Consider the following 23663-nt stretch of genomic DNA (forward strand, 5'->3'; position numbering starts at 1 on the left):
CTGCAGAGTGTGCTGCGATGGCGTACTGAGGTTGCTGACCTTGCTTTTGGCCTTGAACCTATTAAGGCTGAAGAACCTGCCATCAGTGCTGTACAGGATTGGGATCCCCTGTGGCATTTCTACACACACACACACACACACACACACACACACACACACACTGGCTGACTACAGTGCAGTGTAATAATGAAAGGTCACACAGAGCTGCACAGTCGGGGCTCACTTCCTCTCATGTGTCTCTCTTCTGGACATACAGAAAATGAGGTTGTTTGTTCAAAGAGAAACGGCTTCAGCTCTCAGGACTCCAGATGTCCCACCGATAAATAACACTGATAAATGCTCCATTTGGAAACACGTCAGAACTCTGCACTATTTAAATGTAATCACAACACATTCAGTCTCTTTTCTCAGATCAGCGGGTGACTTATGTTTTTAGGCTCTGAGGTTAAGGTTGGAGAAAGAATGCAGTTTGTTTTAGCAGAGAAAGATCGAACATGTGTACTTAAAAGACATTTAACCGAAACAACCTCACTAACCCGTCTACCCAAAAAAGCTTCTGATGCCCAAACTGAACCAGGATGTGAACTCTGGAGTCCTGATGAACTCATCCAGGCAGAGATTACCTTTGTCACCAACCACAGGTTGTGCATTTATGTCCGTCTTTTAAAGGAGATCTAAGTCTAAGTCAGTACGTTACCAGAATCAGAGACAGGGTGTTATTGGGGAGGTCACAGGACTCCACACATGATTTGTCCATTTGTTCAATTTTAAACTGGACATGTAAATGTAAAATGGCGGCTGAGGCCTCTTCTGATCTTCAGACGAATGAACTCCACTTTTCACACCTTCCTGTGAAACTAACCAGTCTTCATTCACATTCATTGGTCACGATGACATGTGACCCACGGTGTTGTCAAGCTGACAACTTTCTTCTCCTCTGTCTCCTTCTACCGGGACTCTCCACAGAGGTGGGTCATCAATCAGCTGGAGCTGCTACACCTTTCCTCCACCTCTCTACACCTCAGCTCTCTACATGTGGCCTGTTTCCTTCTAAATGGTAGAAGAGACCAGAGTGAGCTCCTCAAGCAGGAGGACAAAGCAGAGTTAGCATCGAACTGCTAACTGTGAGGACAAAAAGTAAGTAAGTAAATTTATTTAAGTTTAATAAAACTATCTGCACACACACAAGAGAAGAAGAAGAATTCACACTACACAACAACAACACACAGAATATGAATCAAACACAGATCTGGTGCAGACAAGTTACTAAACACCATCTAACAGGTGAGTCTTTAGCTGCTTTGAAAAGATCGTCAGCGAGCAGGCAGAGCGCTCCCACATTTAGGTGCTATGGTCGCAAAAGCTCGATCACCACGCGGCGACTACGAGGGACAGATGACGAATGTATCTGATCAAAGAGTGCGAGCTGAAGAACACAGGTGAAATAGTTCAGCCTCATCAGACACAGTCTGACCCTGTGACGCTCTGTACGTTCTGACCTGGATCCTAAAATCAACACTGAAGAGATTTTAGTGTCAGGTGATGTGAGAGCGTCTGTTTGATCTCGTCTGACAGCAGCATTCTGGATCGTTAGCAGTCGATCAACAGCAGACACACTCAGTGAGAACAAAAGAGACCAGATTCCTCAGACCTGCAGCACTGGAGTCCAGCACAGCAGAGACTGCATCAGGAACCACACTTCTCTCCAGCTTTGCTGTAGAGTTGCAACGTCTGAGGTTTCATGGTGCAATAACCAACTCAGAAAATATCACTGTTTCATGGTATTACAAAATTATTACTAATATCAGACATAATGAACCTCAAAGGAATAAAAAGTTTTATCACCATAATTGAAACTTAAAGGGATAGTGCACCCAAAAATGAAAATTCAGCCATTATCTACTCACCCATATGCCGAGGGAGGCTCAGGTGAAGTTTTAGAGTCCTCACATCACTTGCAGAGATCCAAGGGGAGAGGAGGTAGCAACACAACTCCACCTAATGGAGGCTGACGGCGCCCCAGATTCAAACGTCCAAAAACACATCATTGAAACCACAAAATATCTCCATACTGCTCGTCCGTAGTGATCCAAGTGTCCTGAAGCCCCGACATAAAAAGTTGTTTGGAAAAACCTCATTTGAACTCTGTTTTTAGCCTCATTGTAGCCTGTAGCTCTGACTGCCTCTCTGGGCACCACGCTCACGTGTGTGTGCTTGAGCTACCTCCTCTCCCCTTGGATCTCTGCAAGTGATGTGAGGACTCTAAAACTTCACCTGAGCCTCCCTCGGCATATGGGTGAGTAGATAATGGCTGAATTTACATTTTTGGGTGCACTATCCCTTTAATATGGCTTACTTACACAACACATAATATATAAACTCTATCTGTGTGTAATTTCAGACACACGTATGTTGTGTTCATTCATTCGACTGCTTCACAGACTTGAGCTGTGCAGATGTTATTTGGTCTGAAGCACAAAAGTTTCCACAGTGATTTTTAAAGAAAAAGAAGAGCACATGTTGGAGAGTGAAGAACATGTCTGAAAGAGTCGGCACTGAGAGACAGAGAGAAATAAATGGAGGCTGTTAACAGACGCGGTAACAGAAGGTGACCTCACAGGTTAAAACCTGCTTCCATGTGTCATGTTTTGATTGGGAGCTGAAAGCTGAAATAGTGGTGAAGATGAGAGCTGATGTTTCACTAATGGCTTTCAGACTGTGCAGGTCGCACTACAGACCAGCTGCATGTGTCACACTGCTGGCTTCATCTGTCTGTTACCATAAACACAATCCTACATTTATTCTTACTGCTGCAGCCGCAGTTACAGAAGCACTCGTCTGTTAGCTGCTCACGCTTCACAGCTCCTGGCCTTTTGGTTTTTTTGGAGACGGGATTAGATTGGACACAAAATGTCCCCAACTGGAATTAAAATGTTTAGTATTCTATCTTTAATAAACCAGCAGTACATATAACGTTGTGTTACATATTTTACATAAATTACTTGCTGTAAAGTCACGTAAGTTAGGTTTAGGAAAAGAAAACTGGTTGGGCATTGTTATGTTACATATTTCACATAAAGTTAAATACTTTATGTAACATGATGACGTATGTGACGATGTATCTTAAGATAACTCAACGTTGACTTGGTTTCAGACGGACGTTGTCTCCCGGGGGTTTAAGTCCTGTGTTTGTTTGACTCGTCCTCCGCCCCAACCTGCCTCCTCACGTGGACTTTTACTTTTTAAACGACTCCTCTCTTTACCCTCATCAGATTATTTGTCACATGATCGCAGACTTCTGGATTACGTGGGGTACATACAAATTCTTGTGCACTACTTTTTGTAGGTATACCTGCGAACAGCGCACGAGAGCAGCGTGTTGTATTTTACATCAGGTGTGAACGTGAGGTCAGAACCTGAGCAGCTCAACAGGTCAACACACTGCTAGACATCAGACGCCAGCTGCTCACCACTGCTTTACAACACCAACCACACACATGAACACACACATGTACACACATATGAACACACACATGTACACACACACACATACACCGCCATTAGAGTAAAATCATTAGAGCTCTGACACAGTGGATCTGGTTGCCCTGACATCCTCATCTGTTGTCCTGGCAAACATAAGCAAAGGAGAAAGCGTCGTGGTGCTGATGAATCTGTGAACCTGCAGAGTGTTTGGGAATATCTGTGAACACAGACACAGCTTTTCAAACAGCCTAATGATTTAATAAGAGACCAGCAGCTGACGGTGGCATCAGGAGACACAAACGGTACCAGGACCAGCTCCTGTCCGTCTCTCTGTCCTGTTAAATACAGACTGTCTCTGATGTCTGCAGATAAATGTTTAAACAAAGTGAAGTTGTGTTATCTAGTAGTGTGTTTCTTTGAGCTCTAACAAACACATTGAGTACAGTTCCTTCATTAGAAAACATCAGAAAAGTTTCTTATGAAGTTCTCCTGCTTTTGAATATTCAAGTTTAACTTTATTGTTATTATCCAACATGTGCTAACAGAACGGTTCCTGTGATATCTTATGAAAGCAAAGACACAACTGTTTATATGAATTAGTGCCTTATGAATGACATTACATCCTTAACACACAGTTGCTATGGTTGGGTCTAGGAAAAGAAAGATGGTGAGGACGTACTTTAACATTACTCAAAGTTACCTCAAAGAACACGTCTCTGCATCTCCAGGGGAGATTTTTGTCCCCCATCTTTAACCCCAACCTGCCTCCTTACACCGCTCAGGTCTGCTTCCTTGTTAACGCTCTTTGGTGCGTTGTGATTGCAGCCTTTCAAAATATGTGGAACACATAATCTCTTGAGTTTTAAATTGAACACCTGTCCCATATGCATTTTCAACCTGATGAAGAAACACATTGGTCTATTCATTTTATCATGAAGGATTTTTAACAACAGTCAGAGGCCTCACTAACCTACACCATGGACTTCTACACTACGTCGGCTGGACTGTCACTGCTTTCTACTCTCATGTCACTATTTGCACTCTACTCAAAGAGCACCTGATTCTTTCAGGCTGCTGTCAGCCCTAGAGTGGTCTCCTCTGGTCTGAATCAGGGACTCATGTTGTTCCAAAGTTGTATAATTGCCTAGAGTTGGTTCGTGTTCTCACGGCAGCATTTACAAGAGGACCAGATCAAATGCCTTGTGTGAGAAAGCTGCTCTTGATTGGTCAGAATTTCCATGTGGGAAAAATCCAGGAAGTAAAGCAAACGTTGAAGAAGAGTACACTTGCAAGATAAATGTGACACTTTCTAATGTCACAATGGAGGGACAACTACGCAGGTTGATTTTAGCGCTGCTCATCGTGGACTATATTGCTGTCATTGTTCATTTTAGTCAAACCATACAGTTTGAAAACGAGGCGCGGCTCCAACTAGAAAACAATGTTTTGATGCATTGGATGTGCTGAATGTGCATATTAAGGCAGTACAGGAGAAAGTGCACATTAATAATCCTCCAGGACTGTAACATGCTCATGTTTGTAGAAAAGCTGATTTTAAAATATATTTGACATCCAGCATCGTTTATGTCAATGTTGCGGTCGTCGTCTTCTTCACTGCCAGTTTTTGCACACGTTACTGCCACCTGTAAATCAGTGGAAAAGTGTGAAAGCATCGGCAGAACTGTTCGTCCTGCATTAGAATCAATAAAACGCCTCCATCAAGCTTTAAAAACTCACAGAGTGAATTTAACACAGAAGCTAAACTTTGTGTCCAGTGCTTCCAGCTTTTCTCACTCTAAAGTTGTTAAATACCACCTCAACAGTGATTTCGGGTCAGACACCAACGCCAAAAGCTTCATTTTGCAGTGGTATGATGCGCCTTTGGGGGCCTCAGTTTGAAACACTGCCTGTAATGATGTAATATAAGACCATGTGCTTTTGTTGACGTCCCAGCATTGGTTGTGGCTTCACAGAACATCAACAGCAGATGCAGGACGATACTTAATACGTAGATGTGAACGTCCACTGACATAGTGGCGATATGTGACGCGTTGGGATGAGAGCGTGTTGGTTCGTCATCCAGTGATGTGTGACGAAGGAAACACTGCAGGTCAGCGTGCAGCTCTCTGCAGTAAAGACCTCCATCTTTACTGTTTATTAAACACACAGCAGCTGCAGCAGTGTCTGTGCAGAACAAATGTCTGCTGCCTCACGGCCAAACAGCGACTGTTAATCAGAGTGATTTCCAATCATCATGCGCAGAAAGCCGACATTAGAGACAAAGTCATTTCCTACTTGGAGTCAGTGAGAGCAGAGAGCGTCTCCTCTGCAGAGAACCATTAGTGGCTTTGTGGAAACAAACCTCAGGCTCTGGGCTGACCGCTCTTTGACTCTATCAGGGCTCTCCTTACAGATTCACAGGGCTGAGGGGGTGTGCAGCTGTAGAGGTGGAGCCGTTGGAAGGTTTGGGAGTCGTACCTGAGAAAAACTGTTTCACTTAAAATAAGGAATCTCACGTCAGGGACCATTATTATTACTATAGATTACAACCAAAAAGCTGTAAGAGCTATTTCATTGCTGGAAAGACGGTCTTTCATAAACTGTCTCTGCAGGAGAAAGACGTAAATATTTTTGACACTGGTGCAACAGAACAAGAGAGAAGTAGAGCTGCCCCCTGACAGTCCACCAAACGTTAGTCGACCAGAAAGGTTATTAGTCGTTATTAGTCACAGAAAAAACACAACATGAAACTCTGTGAGAAGCTGCACCTTGTCAAAATAAATCAAACCTATATGACTGGGAATTTATTCTGTAAGGACAGACACAGGAAGTGGAGTCCGGTTACAAACCAATCACAGCTAACGGATATCTTTCCCTTCTTCTGTAAATATTCAGTCTGATAAACACGGAGAAGTTGATCATGTTAGTGCAGGGCTACCCAGAGCTTTACATCTGTCCCACAGACGACAGGCCGACACACTTATAAACAGCTCCTGGAGGAAGGTCAGCTCGCTCTCAGGATTTCAGGTAAACAGGCTGTATGATGCTTGTTAAGGTTGCTTGGCAACTTCAGACTCAACCTGCCGCCGCGTTCTTGAAAGCTGGCACAGAAAAACTTCATAAACCTCCTTCTGTAGCCTCTCTCCTGGAGACAAACTTGTGTCTCAAAGTCCTGGAGACAAACTTGTGTCTCAAACTCCTGAAGACAAACTTGTGTCTCAAAGTCCTGAAGACAAACTTGTGTCTTAAAGTCCTGGAGACAAACTTGTGTCTTAAAGTCCTGGAGACAAACTTGTGTCTCAAAGTCCTGGAGACAAACTTGTGTCTCAAACTCCTGAAGACAAACTTGTGTCTCAAAGTCCTGAAGACAAACTTGTGTCTTAAACTCCTGAAGACAAACTTGTGTCTCAAAGTCCTGAAGACAAACTTGTGTCTTAAACTCCTGAAGACAAACTTGTGTCTTAAAGTCCTGGAGACAAACTTGTGTCTCAAAGTCCTGGAGACAAACTTGTGTCTCAAAGTCCTGGAGACAAACTTGTGTCTCAAAGTCCTGGAGACAAACTTGTGTCTCAAAGTCCTGAAGACAAACTTGTGTCTCAAAGTCCTGGAGACAAACTTGTGTCTCAAACTCCTGAAGACAAACTTGTGTCTCAAAGTCCTGGAGACAAACTTGTGTCTCAAAGTCCTGAAGACAAACTTGTGTCTCAAAGTCCTGAAGACAAACTTGTGTCTTAAACTCCTGAAGACAAACTTGTGTCTTAAAGTCCTGGAGACAAACTTGTGTCTCAAAGTCCTGGAGACAAACTTGTGTCTCAAAGTCCTGGAGACAAACTTGTGTCTCAAACTCCTGAAGACAAACTTGTGTCTCAAAGTCCTGAAGACAAACTTGTGTCTCAAAGTCCTGGAGACAAACTTGTGTCTCAAACTCCTGAAGACAAACTTGTGTCTTAAAGTCCTGAAGACAAACTTGTGTCTTAAACTCCTGAAGACAAACTTGTGTCTCAAACTCCTGAAGACAAACTTGTGTCTCAAACTCTTGAAGATAAACTTGTGTCTTAAAGTCCTGAAGACAAACTTGCGTCTCAGTCCTGAAGACAAACTTGTGTCTCAAACTCCTGAAGACAAACTTGTGTCTCAAAGTCCTGAAGACAAACTTGTGTCTCAAAGTCCTGAAGACAAACTTGTGTCTTAAAGTCCTGAAGACAAACTTGTGTCTTAAACTCCTGAAGACAAACTTGTGTCTTAAAGTCCTGAAGACAAACTTGTGTCTTAAAGTCCTGAAGACAAACTTGTGTCTCAAACTCCTGAAGACAAACTTGTGTCTCAAACTCCTGAAGATAAACTTGTGTCTTAAAGTCCTGAAGACAAACTTGTGTCTCAGTCCTGAAGACAAACTTGTGTCTCAAACTCCTGAAGACAAACTTGTGTCTTAAAGTCCTAAAGACAAACTTGTGTCTCAAAGTCCTGAAGACAAACTTGTGTCTTAAAGTCCTAAAGACAAACTTGTGTCTCAAAGTCCTGAAGACAAACTTGTGTCTCAAACTCCTGAAGACAAACTTGTGTCTCAAACTCCTGAAGACAAACTTGTGTCTCAAACTCCTGAAGACAAACTTGTGTCTCAAACTCCTGAAGACAAACTTGTGTCTCAAAGTCCTGAAGACAAACTTGTGTCTTAAAGTCCTGAAGACAAACTTGTGTCTCAAAGTCCTGGAGACAAACTTGTGTCTCAAAGTCCTGAAGACAAACTTGTGTCTCAAAGTCCTGGAGACAAACTTGTGGTGGTGTGACCAAATCCGAGTATGATGCTGAATGTATTAAACTATTTGGACCTTGAACTGATGACTGAGGACAGATCTGGACACGGTGGGAGCGGCTGGCGTCGATGGCGATGTTTGCTGAGTTTGTCTAAATGTATTTTGTGTAAGTCCCGTCCTCTGTGTCTCAGACAGAGCGTCGGGATGACGGCAGAGAAAACGCTGCTCCATTTGACTGATTCATTTAGTTGAACCAAACTCTGTCCTCCACATCAGTCTCTCCTGTCGACGAACACAGTTTGTTGTCTACCACAGATTTTCTAATAATATTGTTGAAGATGATCTATTGAAGCATGACAGAGCAGAAAAGTGGTTTATACAACTTTCCCCCTCCTCCTCCCCTTATCAATAATAAATCCTTTCTCCGGCCAGTTTATCTCTGTGGTGGAGTCTAAAGGGGAGAGCGAAGGATCGGGTTTCCACTGCGGAGGAGGAAATGGCTTTCTCCTGACCAGCTTCACCCTCAAGGGCAACAGCATCATCACAGTCTGTCCAAACTGCCAACAACATCTGACTTTGACAAAACTTCCTCTCACTTCACCTGTGAGCTGTGTTCAAACCAGCGTTTCAGAGGGACTCATACCAAAGGTCAAGACACTGTGACAGGTGTGGTAACTACATGGTGTTAGTTACTGTGGAGACACACAGATCATGAAGCACATCATTCAGTGAGACTTCTCTCTGATGTCCGTCCACAGTCAACGTCCATGAAGCCTCTGAGAAATAAGACTCATCATGTTTTTCAGTTTTCCTCAGTGTCACAGTGATCAGTGATCGATGTCTGTCCATCCAGACAAGAGCTGCGCACACTTCACTCAGCTCACTGAGAACAGACACGTGTATTTTATGATTCGGATCTCATTATATATTTTGCCTCCTCTGCTCTTGTAGAGGACGGCGGTGAGACACGGTGCGTTCACACCTGACCTGTGCGGTTCAGTTCAAACAAACTCAGGTCCGTTTGTTAGTGCGGTTTATTTGGGCTGGTGTGAAAGCTGTCAGTCAAACCCTGGTGCGGACCAAACAACCGAACCGAGACCTCTCCAAGGTGGGTCTGACTCCGCCTCCAAACGGACTCTGGTGCGGATCGTTTGTGGCGTGAAAGAAAAGGAACCAATCACAGGATGTTATGATGCAGATAAACCAACAATAAATCCGTCTGCTGATCCTGAAATCTGTCCGCCATCTCATCACCGATCCTGATAAAGGCCACATATACCCCTTAACCTATTTATGCTAATGCATACATGTAACCATGGTAACACAGATGCAGGTCAGCTGATTAAGGAGTTGTTCAAACTGCCATCATTGTATTGACTGTGTGTGACAGTGTTCCCACAGTGTGAAGCCCTGAATCATTACTGTACAGACGTCTTGTCTTCATCCTGTCTGTGTGTCAGTCATTATTCACCACATGTGTCTGACCTGCAGTCTGATGACAGCCTCCTCATAATGCTTAGTCACTTCTTTCTCTGTGAGCTCTGTGTGAAACCAACAAACATTTCAGAAGCATTCAAGTGCTGCTGCACAAACCTTTGTTTGATTTCTGATTGCTTCAGACAAAGGACTCGTCTCTGTACTTGTTTTATTAGATCTTAGTGCGGCGTTTGACACAATTGACCATCAAATTCTACTGCAGAGACTGGATCACTTAATTGGCCTAAAAGGTTCTGCACTAAGCTGGTTTAAATCTTATTTATCTGATCGTTTTCAGTTTGTTGACGTTCATAATGAATCATCCTTACGTACCAAAGTTTGTTTTGGAGTTCCGCAAGGTTCTGTGCTCGGACCAATCCTATTTACTCTATATATGCTTCCTTTAGGTAACATCATTAGAAATCACTCTATAAATTTCCATTGTTATGTGGATGATACACAGTTGTATTTATCGATGAAGCCAGAAGAAAGTAATCAATTAACTAAACTCCATAACTGCCTTAAAGACATAAAAACTTGGATGAGCACCAATTTCCTGATGTTAAATTCAGACAAAACTGAAGTTATTGTTCTTGGCCCCAAACAACTCAGAGACTCTTTATCTGATGACATAGTTTCTCTAGATGGCATTGCTCTGGCCTCTAGCACTACCGTAAGAAACCTCGGAGTAATATTTGATCAAGATTTGTCTTTTAATTCTCATTTAAAACAAACCTCACGGACTGCATTTTTTCATCTGCGTAATATTGTGAAAATTAGGCCTATCCTGACCCGAAAAGATGCAGAAAAATTGGTCCACGCTTTTGTTACCTCAAGGCTGGATTACTGTAACTCTCTATTATCAGGTAGCTCTAGTAAGTCCTTAAAAACTCTCCAGCTAATTCAGAATGCAGCAGCACGTGTACTAACAGGAACTAAGAAACGAGATCATATTTCTCCTGTTTTAGCTTCTCTGCACTGGCTCCCTGTAAAATCCAGAATTGAATTTAAAATCCTACTGTTAACTTATAAAGCTCTAAATGGTCAAGCTCCGTCATATCTTAGAGAGCTCATAGTGCCATATTATCCCACCAGAACACTGCGCTCTGAGAACGCAGGGTTACTCGTGGTCCCTAAAGTCTCCAAAAGTAGATCAGGAGCCAGAGCCTTCAGCTATCAGGCTCCTCTCCTGTGGAATCATCTTCCTGTTACGGTCCGGGAGGCAGACACCGTCTCCACATTTAAGACTAGACTTAAGACTTTCCTCTTTGATAAAGCTTATAGTTAGGGCTGGCTCAGGCTTGCCCTGTACCAGCCCCTAGTTAGGCTGACTTAGGCCTAGTCTGCTGGAGGACCCCCCTATAATGTTTTTATATAATAAAAAACAGCAGTGACCTTTCCTCCTCTTTACTCAGATTCGACCCGCGGCCTCATCACAAGAACCAGTCCTCATCTTACAGAGCTTATAGAAAGAGCTTCAATAACTGTTAATGAAAGATGAGGTCATAGGACGAGACGCTCCGTCCTCCAAGAGACACCAACACTTACCTCACCTGACACATATCATACACACCAAACACTGCCACTCACACTCATGAACACACACACACACACATATCACACACACACACACACACACACACACTACAGTCAGTCTTCAGAGCAAACATGTTGCTACTCCATCAACACTAAAACAAGTGCTAAACCTCTCAGTCATGATGACCAGGATGAAGACGGTTAAAAGACATCACATCATCTTTATGAGCAGTTAAAGCACTGAACGAGGAACAAACACAAGAGGAAGGTTCACTTCCTGTTTCCTGTCGTCGCTGCTCTCCATTAATGATTCTGTGAGACTCTTCAGCACTGAGACGACTCCTTTACTTCACGATAAGATGACGAGCTGAGAATTATTTATCTCCTCACACACTGAGACTAACAAAACCTGAAACATGAGCTGTGACATTTCAGCAGAGGCAAAGAGAAACAAGGCCTGTTTACTGCGGCGGTAAACACACATGTGAGGACGGCAGGCGCTCAGTGACGAGGTGCTGCGGAGCGACCGATGAGTGATGAAGATGTTTGTACTCACAGCTGTGCTCGCTGCAGCCTGTTTGGATTCTTCTGTGAGGAAGGCCAACATCAGCTCCACCTTCTGCTTCTCCTCCTCGCTGATGTAGTCTGTGTCTGTTGGTGGGAACACACACACACAGATGAGTGTTTGTCTAACAGTCTGTTAATCAACATGCTGAGACACTACTCCTTCAGTCTGACTGAACTCACTCTGACTACAGACTGAACCGTTCACATGGGCCCTACATAAAGTCATCTGATACGACGTGTGTTCAGAGGCCCGAAACTATTTCAACTTGTTCAAAGTGGTTCCACCTGCAGTGACCTTTAATCTGCCAGAAGAAGAAACTTGTGTTTCAAACCTCACTGAGAAATTTCAATTTATTCAAGGCCCAGTTCTGTTTCACATTTCTATCACCAGCCCTCATTTTCAAGAGCCACCTTGTCCCCCAGAGCAGAGTTAAAGGCCCCGATCACACAGGAAGTGCTTTGCAGGTTACAAAACTCGAGGCACTTGCTGCACCTTTTTCTTGTTGCCAGGCAACCAGCCCATCACCTCCTCACCCTAACCTTCCTGTGTGATCAGTCTACTGTTTGTGTATCCTGCAGTAGTCAGTGTGTAGCTGCTGCCATGTTGAGGCAGAGGGTGCTGTCTGTAGCTCTGGTTGAGGGTGAGAGGCTGTCAGCAGATAAACAGAGATCTGTGTGGGTACATGAGACCCTAAAAAAGAGGCTGGATCATGGGGAGTACCACCAGTTGGTCCAGGAGCTTCTCCTCCATCATGGACGTTTACAGTACTGCACTTATCTGCTGTTTTCTATTCAGATGGTGCTAACTGTGCTTTGTAAAGTCGTATAGCTCTGGGTATCCAGCAACCACTACCACCAGTTTCTCCTCCATTGGTTACCAACTGTAAACTGGTTGTCATGACCACCACAGAAGCCCCGCCTCTCACATCATCCCATTGGACAATGGGGAAAAGCTGAGATGACGTGGAGTGCTTTTCTGCTCTGAGGTTGAGTTAAGTTTTAAGTCAAGTTTTTTCAACTCGGCTCGCTCCGGCAAAAATGCCAGGTGCCTAGAGCGCAGAAACATGAGGTGTGCAGCAAAAAGTTTCATTCTCATTATTTTACACCTGAATATAACATATTTGTATCTTTGTTACACTGTGGACACATTTTTACTCAGTTATCTGAAGTTGTTGCAGTTCATAAGTTATCAAAGATGATTATTTGAGTTTGAAGCAGAGAACATGATGTCATGAAAGAGACGATGGAAGAAGACCAGAGTTAATTAGCTGGAAACGTTCAGTTCATTAAGAACTGCTAATGAAGATATTAACAAAACGCTGAGGACTGATAGGTGGGAGCTGATTACTAGAAATATAAATGTTTTGTTTTTTGTTTGAGACCATGTTGCTATGCATCTATTTATTTATTTATTGTTGTTGTTTACTGTAATATTCATGTGCCCTTTTTAACATGGTTCATTTCATAGTTCCACTTTTAATATCTGTGAACTTCTGAAAAGTCTGTTAGATACGTTGGAATAAAGATGTCATTACAATTAATCCTAAATGACAAATACTCTGTGTGTGTGTGTGTGTGTGTGTGTGTGTGTGTGTGTGAGAGAGATAATTTCATCTGTATGACTGAAAATTAAACTAAACATGTATAACCGTATAAACCAGGACTGTGCGCTCATATCTGAGACGCTGAGCCTGAAGCTGTGCTGCTGGAGTCCTTCCTGTGTAAGCTGATCCGAGGGCTGGCACAGGATCAGTGTCCGACACAGCGTCTACAAATAATGACATGTGGGAAACACTCACAGATCCTGTTTCAGCCGAAGCACCAAATATAAACCACAAAGACAAAAGGTGAGGTAAAAAAAAGTAAGCCGCTGCTCTCCAGTTACACAAAGCTACGCTAATAATAATAATAATAATGATTTCAGCTGCAGTATGTGATCGTGCTCAGAGCAGCTTCCCTTAACAACATTGAGACCATTTTACACAGCTGCAGCTAAAACCACAAAACACAGAGCAGACAGTCTTTGTCCAGCAGATAGTGAGCTCCTGTGCTGGTCACTGATCGTCCCTTATGACTCAATATGTTCGAGCACAAAGAGAGACGGAGGGTCAGAGGTCAAGAGCTGCTCATATATAATCTGTGGTGCTGTGATTTATTTGGTTTGCATTTCTCATTTCTGTTGCCTCAAGAAAAAAAACTGAGCATCGTCTTTGAAACCGTTTGTTTCAATGTCTGAACGTGTTTGTGTAAAAACTAAATTATAACCGATGTTTTGTAACTCTGTGGGTCAGAGGTCACTGCTCAGGTCTAACAAGTGTCCATTTTAACTCCTAAATACGGCTGTGCAAAAATTAAATTACAAATAATGCAACATATTTAAAAGTCTTATGATTTGTTTGTTTCGTAACTCTGAATTAATTTTCCTTTCTTCAAACTCCAATTGAGAAACGTCCTTTATGTCTGCAGGAACAGTCCGACACACCTGATTGGTCTGTGTGAAATGCAGCGATTATACAATAATAAAGTTCCAATGTCGTAAAACTAGTTCTTCTTAATGAGCAGCATCTTAGTGAGTTACTTTTGATAAAATGGGTCAAATTTGTTGTCATATCAAACTACAAACATTCATTTATTTATTTTCCATAACAACTTATCCTGCTGGGGGTTGTGGGGGGTGGAGTCTATCCCAGGTGACGATGGGCGAGAGTCGGGGTTCACCCTGGACAAACTACAAATATTATCAAGCATAAATAAACCATAAAATGTGATCAGGTTTTGGACCTTGTCCACTTTTGTTTCAGGATCAGCTGCAGAGCGACTTGGCAGAGATGGCTGCCATCTTGTTTTTACACAGATTAGTGTATTGTGCTTTTGCTGCCACTAGATGGCACAAAAAGTGTCCACGAGTGAGGACAACAGGTCTGAGTAAAAGCCAAACTGTGACGTCCACATCGCAGACTGAAATCAAACTGAGACACGAGGATCGACAGAAATCATGAAATAAGTAGTGACAGTTCAGGTGTGTTCACTGATTAGTACCTGCAAGCAGGTCAAACGGAAAACTGGAAGGAGCTGGTAAACCTCATTGCTTAGATGTAGGAATATTTCTAAGACAAAAACCAAGTCCAGTTGCATTCGATTCAATTGCCTTGAGATAACTATGACCTGGATGAATGAGAATATCCACAGGCTCATTGCTTAGTGACACTGAGTGTGTTTACATGGACAGTTTAATTCCCTTTTCATTCAGAATGAAAGTTCATTTCATATTAAAACTGATCTTGTAAACACCTAATTCGGAATGAAAAGGGCCAATGCAATTGAAAATTCAAGCCGATGTAAGGGGCTGGAATATTCCGTTTGTCATTCCGAATGAAAGAATTTCTCGCACTTGTATACACTCATTCCTCTTTAAGTTCATTCCGGTCTTTCTGCACATGCTCGTTTCCTTGCCCTTCTGGCGCGATGACGTATACAGCGCGCATAGCAACGGGCTGAGATAGAGCAGTCGGACTCGTTGCACTCACCGGTTTCCATTCACCACAGCACGGTCTTCTACCTCCCTTCTTCGACCTTCTACCTCCCTTCTTCGACCTTCTACCTCTCTTCTCCTCCTCAACAGACGAAGCATTAGCAGAACAAGGTTGTTGTCGTACTGCTGCTTCAAGAATATAAGCAAAACAAGCCCGAAAAAGGCACTAAGAACGGCGTCGTCAAGCATCTTGTTATCCGGAACAAGGACTACAGTGTTTTCTTCCGGTAAACGTAAACATGTAACATCTGCCCCGCCCCCTATCCAATCAGAAACATTCCCTGGCCCAAACCTTGTGCGGACCCGAATAAAGGTGATTAAAAGGCGATTAAACTGATCTCTGTGTAAACCCTCATTCAGAATGAATATTTCTCATGTAAACTACCTGGAAAGACTTTAATTCCAAATGATTTCATTCAGATTTATTTCATTCTGAATGAGAAGCCATCATGTAACCGCACCCAGTGAACTGATGTACAAACAGTCCAGGTCCTTTTAAAGAAATATTCCTACATCTGATTGGACAATTGGTTCAAACGGAGCGAGCTCAAAGCCTTTGCCTCAGCAGCGTCTCCTCAGAGCTGCGGTGGATTCCAGCTGTGAAGGAAGCCGTCAGGCTGCAGCTGGACTCACGGCTGACATGAGGAGGTAAAATCAGAGAGCAGCAGGTCAGTAGTGGAGACGTCTGTGACTGTGTGATAATAACAGAGTCTTTGCTTCATGTTGTGTTCTCTTAACAACCTCCACAGAAACTGTGAGGAGAAGCTGACCAACCACAGCTCCTGTTGTCTCCATGTGATCTCTGCTGTGGTGTGAACCTGTTAAAGAGGGTGAAGGGTCAGTTTGGTTTGGAGACGTCTTACTTCATCGAAAGGCTCTGCAGACTCTAAGGACTTGGAGGAGCTGGTGGACACAAAGGACACAGACTCTGAGTGTTTCTGGTAACTGGACCTTTGAGGAGGAGCTCTGCCCAGGTGGTCTTCATTACAGCGATGATGCTAACCTCAAGCTGGTATAAGAACAGGAAGTGGGGTGACCACCATAAAGAGTCCACTCTATGCCCTCAATGGAAGGAGGGGTAATGGAGGACGAGGGAGGGTCATTGTCCATTTCCCTGCCTGACCCTGAGGTCAGTGTTAGAAGGACTCGGCCATCCTCCCTGACTGAAGGCAGAGAGCTGGAACACATCTGAATGTGTCCGATACTCAGTCAGTCTCAGCTGGACTCTGGGTTTACTGATGATTAGCTCATGTTCACATCACACCTTGACAAGGATGGCTCGATGAAGATGACGTGATGAAGACAGTTTGAAAAAGACATTTTGACAGGACAGTTTTAAGACAATTTAGTGAAGACATTGTGACGAGGACAGTTAGAGACAGTTTGGGCATCATATGAGACAGACCGTGTATCCATGATGTCATCCGTCCATTGCAGCGCTCAGCTGCTCGTCCTCTGAACTAACTATAGCTCCGTTTATCTGAACAAATTAACTCAGACATGATGCAACATTCCTGCAATGAATCCTGGGACTTCCCTCCGTCCTCTAATCATCATTCTTCTCTGCTCCTGATGAGCATCATGTCTTCACTGATGGGACGGACTAAAAGCTTTCAGGGAGTTCAGAAGGAAGAAGACAGAAGCACTGAAAAGACAAATCAGACTGTCCTCATTGGACTGATAATAAATCAGGACATGTCCATGTGAATAAACGTGTTGTCTGTAAGACGTGTGACTCAGTCTGATGATGGAAGTTTTTCCTTTGGTTATAAAGTTGTGTCAAATGTTCTGATTCTGTGGAAAAGACGTCTGTGTGGACACATGGACATATTTACCACGATTCTGTTTTCATAATTCACTGAAACACGCTCTGGTTCTTCTGTTACACTCTTCCTCTCCACATTCAACCTCCCACTTGATGGCTTTCGATTTGTCTTTCCATTTTCTCCCCTGTAACCCCCCTCGGACGGATCCTGTTTCGGTGTGGGAGTGGCAGCAGCCTGCTCTGGGCTCTGATATCGGCTCGTTGGACAGCTGCCATGTTGATCTGCAGTGAATAGTTACAACCGCCACACATGATATTTAAAGAATCATGGAGGGAGAGACACAGACGGAGGGACGTGTAGATGGACAGACCCAGACTGAGCGGAGGGACATTAGTGCTGTTACACTGAAAACATACGTAGAAAGAAACAAAAAGAATGACGGACACAGAGACAGAGGGAGTCTCGACAAACAGTTGTTAAACTAAACAGGTTCAGAGAGCATTACTGACTGAGAACAGAGTCAGTGAGGCAATCTGAAAAAATAAAATCCACTATGAACAAAATGTGGCTGCAGACACGCAGGCAGGTGCACAGGTTCCAGCCTGGTGAGACCGTCCTCGTGCTGTGAGCTCAACGTTCTGTTTCGCAGACTTGCTTCGTATCCAGAAGTTGCAATCCAATCAGGCCAAATAAGTGTTGAGATGAGTTGTTACCTTGTTCACACCTGGACCCATCTAATACTGAAAGTGTTTGGGGCAGCGAGTCTGGACACCAAACAGAATGTTGAGCTGATGTCATCAGGACAGTCTTATCAAGCTACACATGCACTGTAACAGCTGTTAACACGTTATGTGACAGTAGAAGCAGAGATGTTTGATCAGTAAATGTGGACGTTTTTCTGTCTCCAGTCACTACTGCAGTCTGGTTTGGACAGAACACTTCTGTTTGACCTCCACAGTCTGGTGACAAAGTGTTCAACTCAGTCGGCCGTCAGTCAACTCAACAAACACCAAAACTAGCAACCCTGACACATATGCTAACAGCAGCATGCTAACTCACTCACCCTGAGGACTGACAATGCTGCTACACATCCTGAGATATTCACTGTTAATCAGTCAAAATGCAGATGTCGCTGCACAGGACACACTTCACTTTGAAAGAACTGACCATGTTTCTGTTCTGATGACGGACCGAGGACACAGAAAACAAACTAAAAGTGCTGCAGTGAGTCAGAAGATGGTTTTATTTAACCCAGTAGCAGAAAGTCACAGTATGAATAAGTGTGAGCAGCTCAGAGAGCAGCAGTATGCAGCGATGGATCAGAGTATTCCCCTGCGGAGGGTTCAAAGCCAACAAGCAGGTAACAAGCTTACACACAACAAAGCCTTTGTTTTATCCGCCCAACACCCAGTGAGCAGTGTGTTAGTGCCCCGCTCTGTCTGCAGTAACAGCTATTTCATGTTTTCAATTTCAATGTCAAGAAGTGGATTTATTGAGGATGATTCCACTTCACAGTGTCAGGTGAAGGCTGAATACCCAGAGAACTCAGAGAGTTGTTTCTGAGCATCAAGAAACCTTCAAACACTTCTGCAAAACTATAGAAACTGAGAGGAGTGACTATGAAGATCAGTGCCGGCAGCACAGACGTGAAATTCACCTTCTATCAGCTCATGTTTGCAATCACTGCAGTGTTGCTACACATCTTTAAGTTAATATCATCTTTAACTGTGTTTTTGATGTGATGTATTCTGCTAAAAGATACAGTCACCTCTGAGCACTGATATTATAAGATTTATTCAGCTGAACAATTGAAATGAACGATGACAACAATGTTTTTATGGACTCGCTTCTTGTCGTCTATCTGTTGATCCACCACTTTAATCCAAACTGATACATCCTAACAACTACCGGATGGATTGTCATGAAATGTGGTTCATCATTCCTCTTTTGGATGTGTTTTAATAATTTTGATGATTGTCTGACTCTTCTGATCCAAACTGAGATGTCCACCTTAAAACTGAGATGTCCACCTTAAAATCTGAATGAAGCGAATTCTCCTCTGCAAACTTCAACTGATACAAACTGTAATAAAACACTTTCACAGAAAGGATCATCTTTCTATGTCAAATATAAAATTGTTCATATATTTGGGTAAATTAAAACACATTGTAAACATTTCATGTCAGGATATTAAACATTGATTTCAATGTTTAGAAACTTCCCAATTTGGACTAGAATTGAAAATAAAGTTTGTTGGATCTGAACAACGATTGGCCGATTAAACAGTTATTGATAAATGGATTTCTTTTTCTTTATTTGGGTCCCATCAACTTCAACACAGAGGTTGCCAGTCTTCATGGCTCCAAACACACACGAGTTAAATTAAGAAAACACAAACAACAAGTTAAGATGACAAAGTACTGACGATAAAGAAAAGTTGAAACAAACTAAACAGAAAGATAGAAACAAAGTAAAATAAACTGACGTATGAAAAGGTCGATGACAGAAACAAAAAGCTAACAGTCAAAATAAAAAACAAGAAAATAAAATAAAAACAACAACTAAAACAAAAACAAACATATCTTTAGAATGATGAGACAGCAGGAGGACTGGTGCAGCTTAAGAAGCTATTCAATAGGAAAAAAAACAATAATTATTCCCTTTAAGTAATAAACATGGTAAAAAGAATCATCCTGGTATCATAAAGGGGACCATGCAATGTTGTCTATAAAAAGCATCATAAAATACTCTAAGAACAAAAATACAATAGAACAATAGAAAAGAGTTTCCCCGAAATACTGTAGAAAAAGGGCTATCATGGAATACTGTAGGACAGATTTACCCTAGCATTTAGGGGAAAAGAAGTACCCTAGAACACAGTAGAAAAAGGGGTACAATGGAATACTGTAGGAAAGAGTTACCCTGGCATTTGAAGGACAGGAAGTACCCTGTAACATTGTTCTCGTCTCGTCTCGTCGTCCTCCGCATATCTGGGTCCGGGTCGCGGGGGCAGCAGCCTCAGCAAAGAAGCCCAGACAGTCCTCTCCCCAGCCCGAGGGCGGGGTTCCCTCGGAAGAGCTGACGGAGGCCCCGAGGTCTCCTCCCGGTTGGACATGCCCGAAATACCTCCCAAGGGAGGCGTCCGGGAGGCATCCTTACCAGATGCCTGAACCACCTCAACTGGCTCCTCTCGATGTGGAGGAGCAGCGGCTCTACTCCAAGTCCCTCCCGGATGTCCGAGCTCCTCACCCTATCTCTAAGGCTGAGCCCAGCCACCCTGCGGAGGAAACTCATTTCGGCCATTTGTACTCGCGATCTCGTTCTTTCGGGCACTACCCAGAGCTCGTGATCATAGGTGAGGGTTGGAACGCAGATTGACCGCTTTCTGGCTAAGCTCCCTTTTCATCACAACGGACCGGTTAAGCGCCTGCATCACTGCTGACGCCGCCCCAATCTGCCTGTCAATCTCCCGCTCCATCCTACCCTCACTTGTGAACAAGATCCCGAGATACTTAAACTCCTCCACCTGAGGAAGGACCTCCCCCCTGACCTGGAGTGGGCAATCCACCCTTTTCCAGCTCAGGACCATGGCCTCAGACTTGGAGGTGCTGATTCTCATCCCAGCCACTTCACACTCTGCTGCGAACCATCACAGCAAGAGCTGGAGGTCACTGTTCGATGGAGCTAGGAGGACCACGTCATCTGCAAAAAGCAGGGACGAGATCCTCCCGTCACCGAACCTCACACCCTCCACCACTCGGCTGCGCCTAGAAATTCTGCCCATGAAAGTTATGAACAGAACCGGTGACAAAGGGCAGCCCTGGCGGAGTCCAACCCTCACCGGGAACAGGTCCAACTTACTGCCGGCCACGCGAACCAGACTCGCGCTCCTTCAGTACAGGGTCTGTACAAAACACATGTGGACTGGTTGGGCAAACTCCCATGCCCCGTCCAGCACCCTGGTGAGGGTAAAGAGCTGGTCCACGGTTCCGCGTCTGGGACGATAACCACATTGCTCCTCCTCAATCTGAGGTTCAACTATCGACCGGACCCTCTTCTCCAGCACCCTGGAGTAGACCTTACCGGGTAGGCTGAGGAGTGTGATCCCCCTGTAGTTGGAACACACCCTCTGGCTCCCTTTCTTGAAGATGGAGACCACCACCCCGGTCTGCCACTCCAGAGGCACTGCCCCCGATGTCCACGCAATGTTGCAGAGGCATGTCAACCAGGACAGCCCTACAACATCCAGAGACTTGAGATATCCAGGGCGAATCTCGTCACCCCCGGGGCTCCGCTGCCGCGTAGTTGCTTCACTACCTCGGTGACTTCTGCCCCAGAAATTGGACGACCCGCCCCCGAGACCCCCGGCTCTGTTTCCTCACTGGAATACGTGTTGGTGGGATTGAGGAGCTCCTCAAAGTATTCCTTCCAACGCCTGACAATGTCCCCACTTGATGTCAGCAGCTCCCCGCCCCCACTGTAAACAATGTGAGCAAGTTGCCGCCATCCCCCCTGAGGCGCCAGACGGTTTGCCAGAGACTCTTTGGAGCCGATCGATAGTCTTTCTCCACGGCCTAACTCCGAACTCCTCCCATGCCCGAGTTTTTGCCTCTGTGACTGCCGCTGCTGCGCTCCGCTTGGCCCGTCGGTACCCGTCAGCTGCTTCCGGAGACCCACAGACCAACCATGCCCTGTAGGCCTCCTTCCTCAGCCTGATGGCTCCCCTCACCTCTGGTGTCCACCAGTGGGTTCGAGGATTAAGGTACCACGGAATATTGTAGGGAGGGGCTACCCTGGAATATTGTAGGGAAAGGACCACTTTGAATATCGTAAAATAGGGGTACCATAGAGTGTTGCAGGGAGGAGCTACCCTGAGATACTGCAGGAAAGGACTATTCTAGAATATTGTAGGAAAAGGGGTACCCTTGAATATATGCGCTACCCTGAGCTATTGAAGAAAAGAGGTACCATGGGATGCTTTAGGGAGGGTCTACCCTGGAAATCTGTGAAAGGACAACTCTGGAGCACTGTAGGTAAGGGGTACCCTTGAATACAGGCTACCCGGGATTTTTGTGGGAAAGGGCTACCCTGAAATATCGTAGGAAAGGGCCACTGTAGAATACTGTAGGAGACGGCTACCCTGGAATGTTGTGGGAAGGGGAAAGTCTGGAGTTTGTTGGAAATGGCTACTCTGAAACATTGTTAAAAAAAAAAGGTACCAGAAAAAGTTGCAGGGAGGGGCTGGTACAGGAAGAGGGCGTTGGTGTTGTGTGTCCAGTCTAGTTTTTTGTATTTGCACCCCAAGGGACCAGTCCACCCTCTCCTCTTGCTAAAGCTTGATACCACCCTTTGTATTGTTCCTCGTCATTGCTGCATCAAACAATGAGAGAGTCATCATAAAACTTTCAGAGGCGGCAGGATAAAGTTAAAGCGCAAGTCTAAGCTGTAAAAACAAAAGAGGTATAGCGCCAGTGTGGTTCCTCAAGGTGCACTGAAGTTACTGTTAATTTAATTTCTGAAAGATCATAAATGTTTAAAACAGGTGCGTGTTCTTCTGTGTGAGTCAATGAGGTTTTTAAATGCTGTTTTTTATGAGAGGGTGTTGATGTTGTACCGTACTTTAAATACCTGTTGGTACACGTCTTATCTTATTTTATAATCACGCAACTGTACGGGCAGCATACAAGGAATCAGAAAAGGCTGCTGGTCAGTTTTGTACAGACACAGGAGCTGTGATGGTGAAATATATTTATATAAGACTGACATGAAAATACACACAAATACTGTACCGACGAAAACAGAGACGTGTGTGAAGAGTCTGAATACATTTTCTTTATAGTCCTTTTCTTCATAGACATTTCTGTCTCCGTACATTTACCACACTCATTGTCGAGCTTTAGAGCGTAAGACTGTGTGCGCAGGTGCAGGATCTGTATCTGTATAAAGGTCATTCCTTTTCCCACGCTACAGACGTCCATTCATTAACCCCAACTCCTACTCAAATACTCCTCTGGGTCAGTTTGAGGATGAGGATGTACACTGTTATAAGCCAAGGCTGGGTCTACTTTCTTTTGCATTTTTTCTTGTGCATATTTAGACATATGTGTACATAGATTATTGTTTTTTAATATTATGCAGTCAAACTTAGATTTTTTCTTGGCATGGTAGCAAAGTGCAGAACTACTAATGAATAAGGAAACAACAATGTGTTGGATTTTATTAAATGATGTTTCTTTTATATCTGAAATGAAATGTATGCAGTGGAAAAAAAGGACAATAATCCTGGTGAAATGTAGAGGAGAAATATTAACTACTATCAAACAGAAATACCTTGAAATAAAACACAAGTACAGTACTTGAGGAAATGTACTCCAGTCAGCAGCACAGAAATGACAAATCAGCTCCACCCCTCATCCCCGAGGATGAGCGCTGACAGCCACTAAACGTACATCATGTTCTGCTCTGAGTTCCAGTTTCCTGACTCGTAGCTTTTATTTTAGTAAATAAACCACCTGCATAGAAATATAAAACTGTTAGATGTTAATGAGA

At 43.9% G+C, this 23663-nt stretch overlaps 1 protein-coding gene across 1 annotated transcript in view; it reads right to left on the reverse strand.

Annotated features, from left to right (window-relative positions):
* The window catches only part of rnf123 (ring finger protein 123), a 192233-nt gene that overhangs the window by 20496 nt on the left and 148074 nt on the right, over positions 1-23663 (reverse strand). Inside the window, exon 38 of the mRNA XM_078172042.1 lies at positions 11806-11900. Coding sequence (XP_078028168.1) covers positions 11806-11900 — 95 coding nt within the window. The remainder of the gene's footprint in view (positions 1-11805; positions 11901-23663) is intronic.

The sequence above is a fragment of the Epinephelus lanceolatus genome, chromosome 1 (genome assembly GCF_041903045.1).
Source record: "Epinephelus lanceolatus isolate andai-2023 chromosome 1, ASM4190304v1, whole genome shotgun sequence".
Lineage (NCBI taxonomy): Eukaryota > Metazoa > Chordata > Actinopteri > Perciformes > Serranidae > Epinephelus > Epinephelus lanceolatus.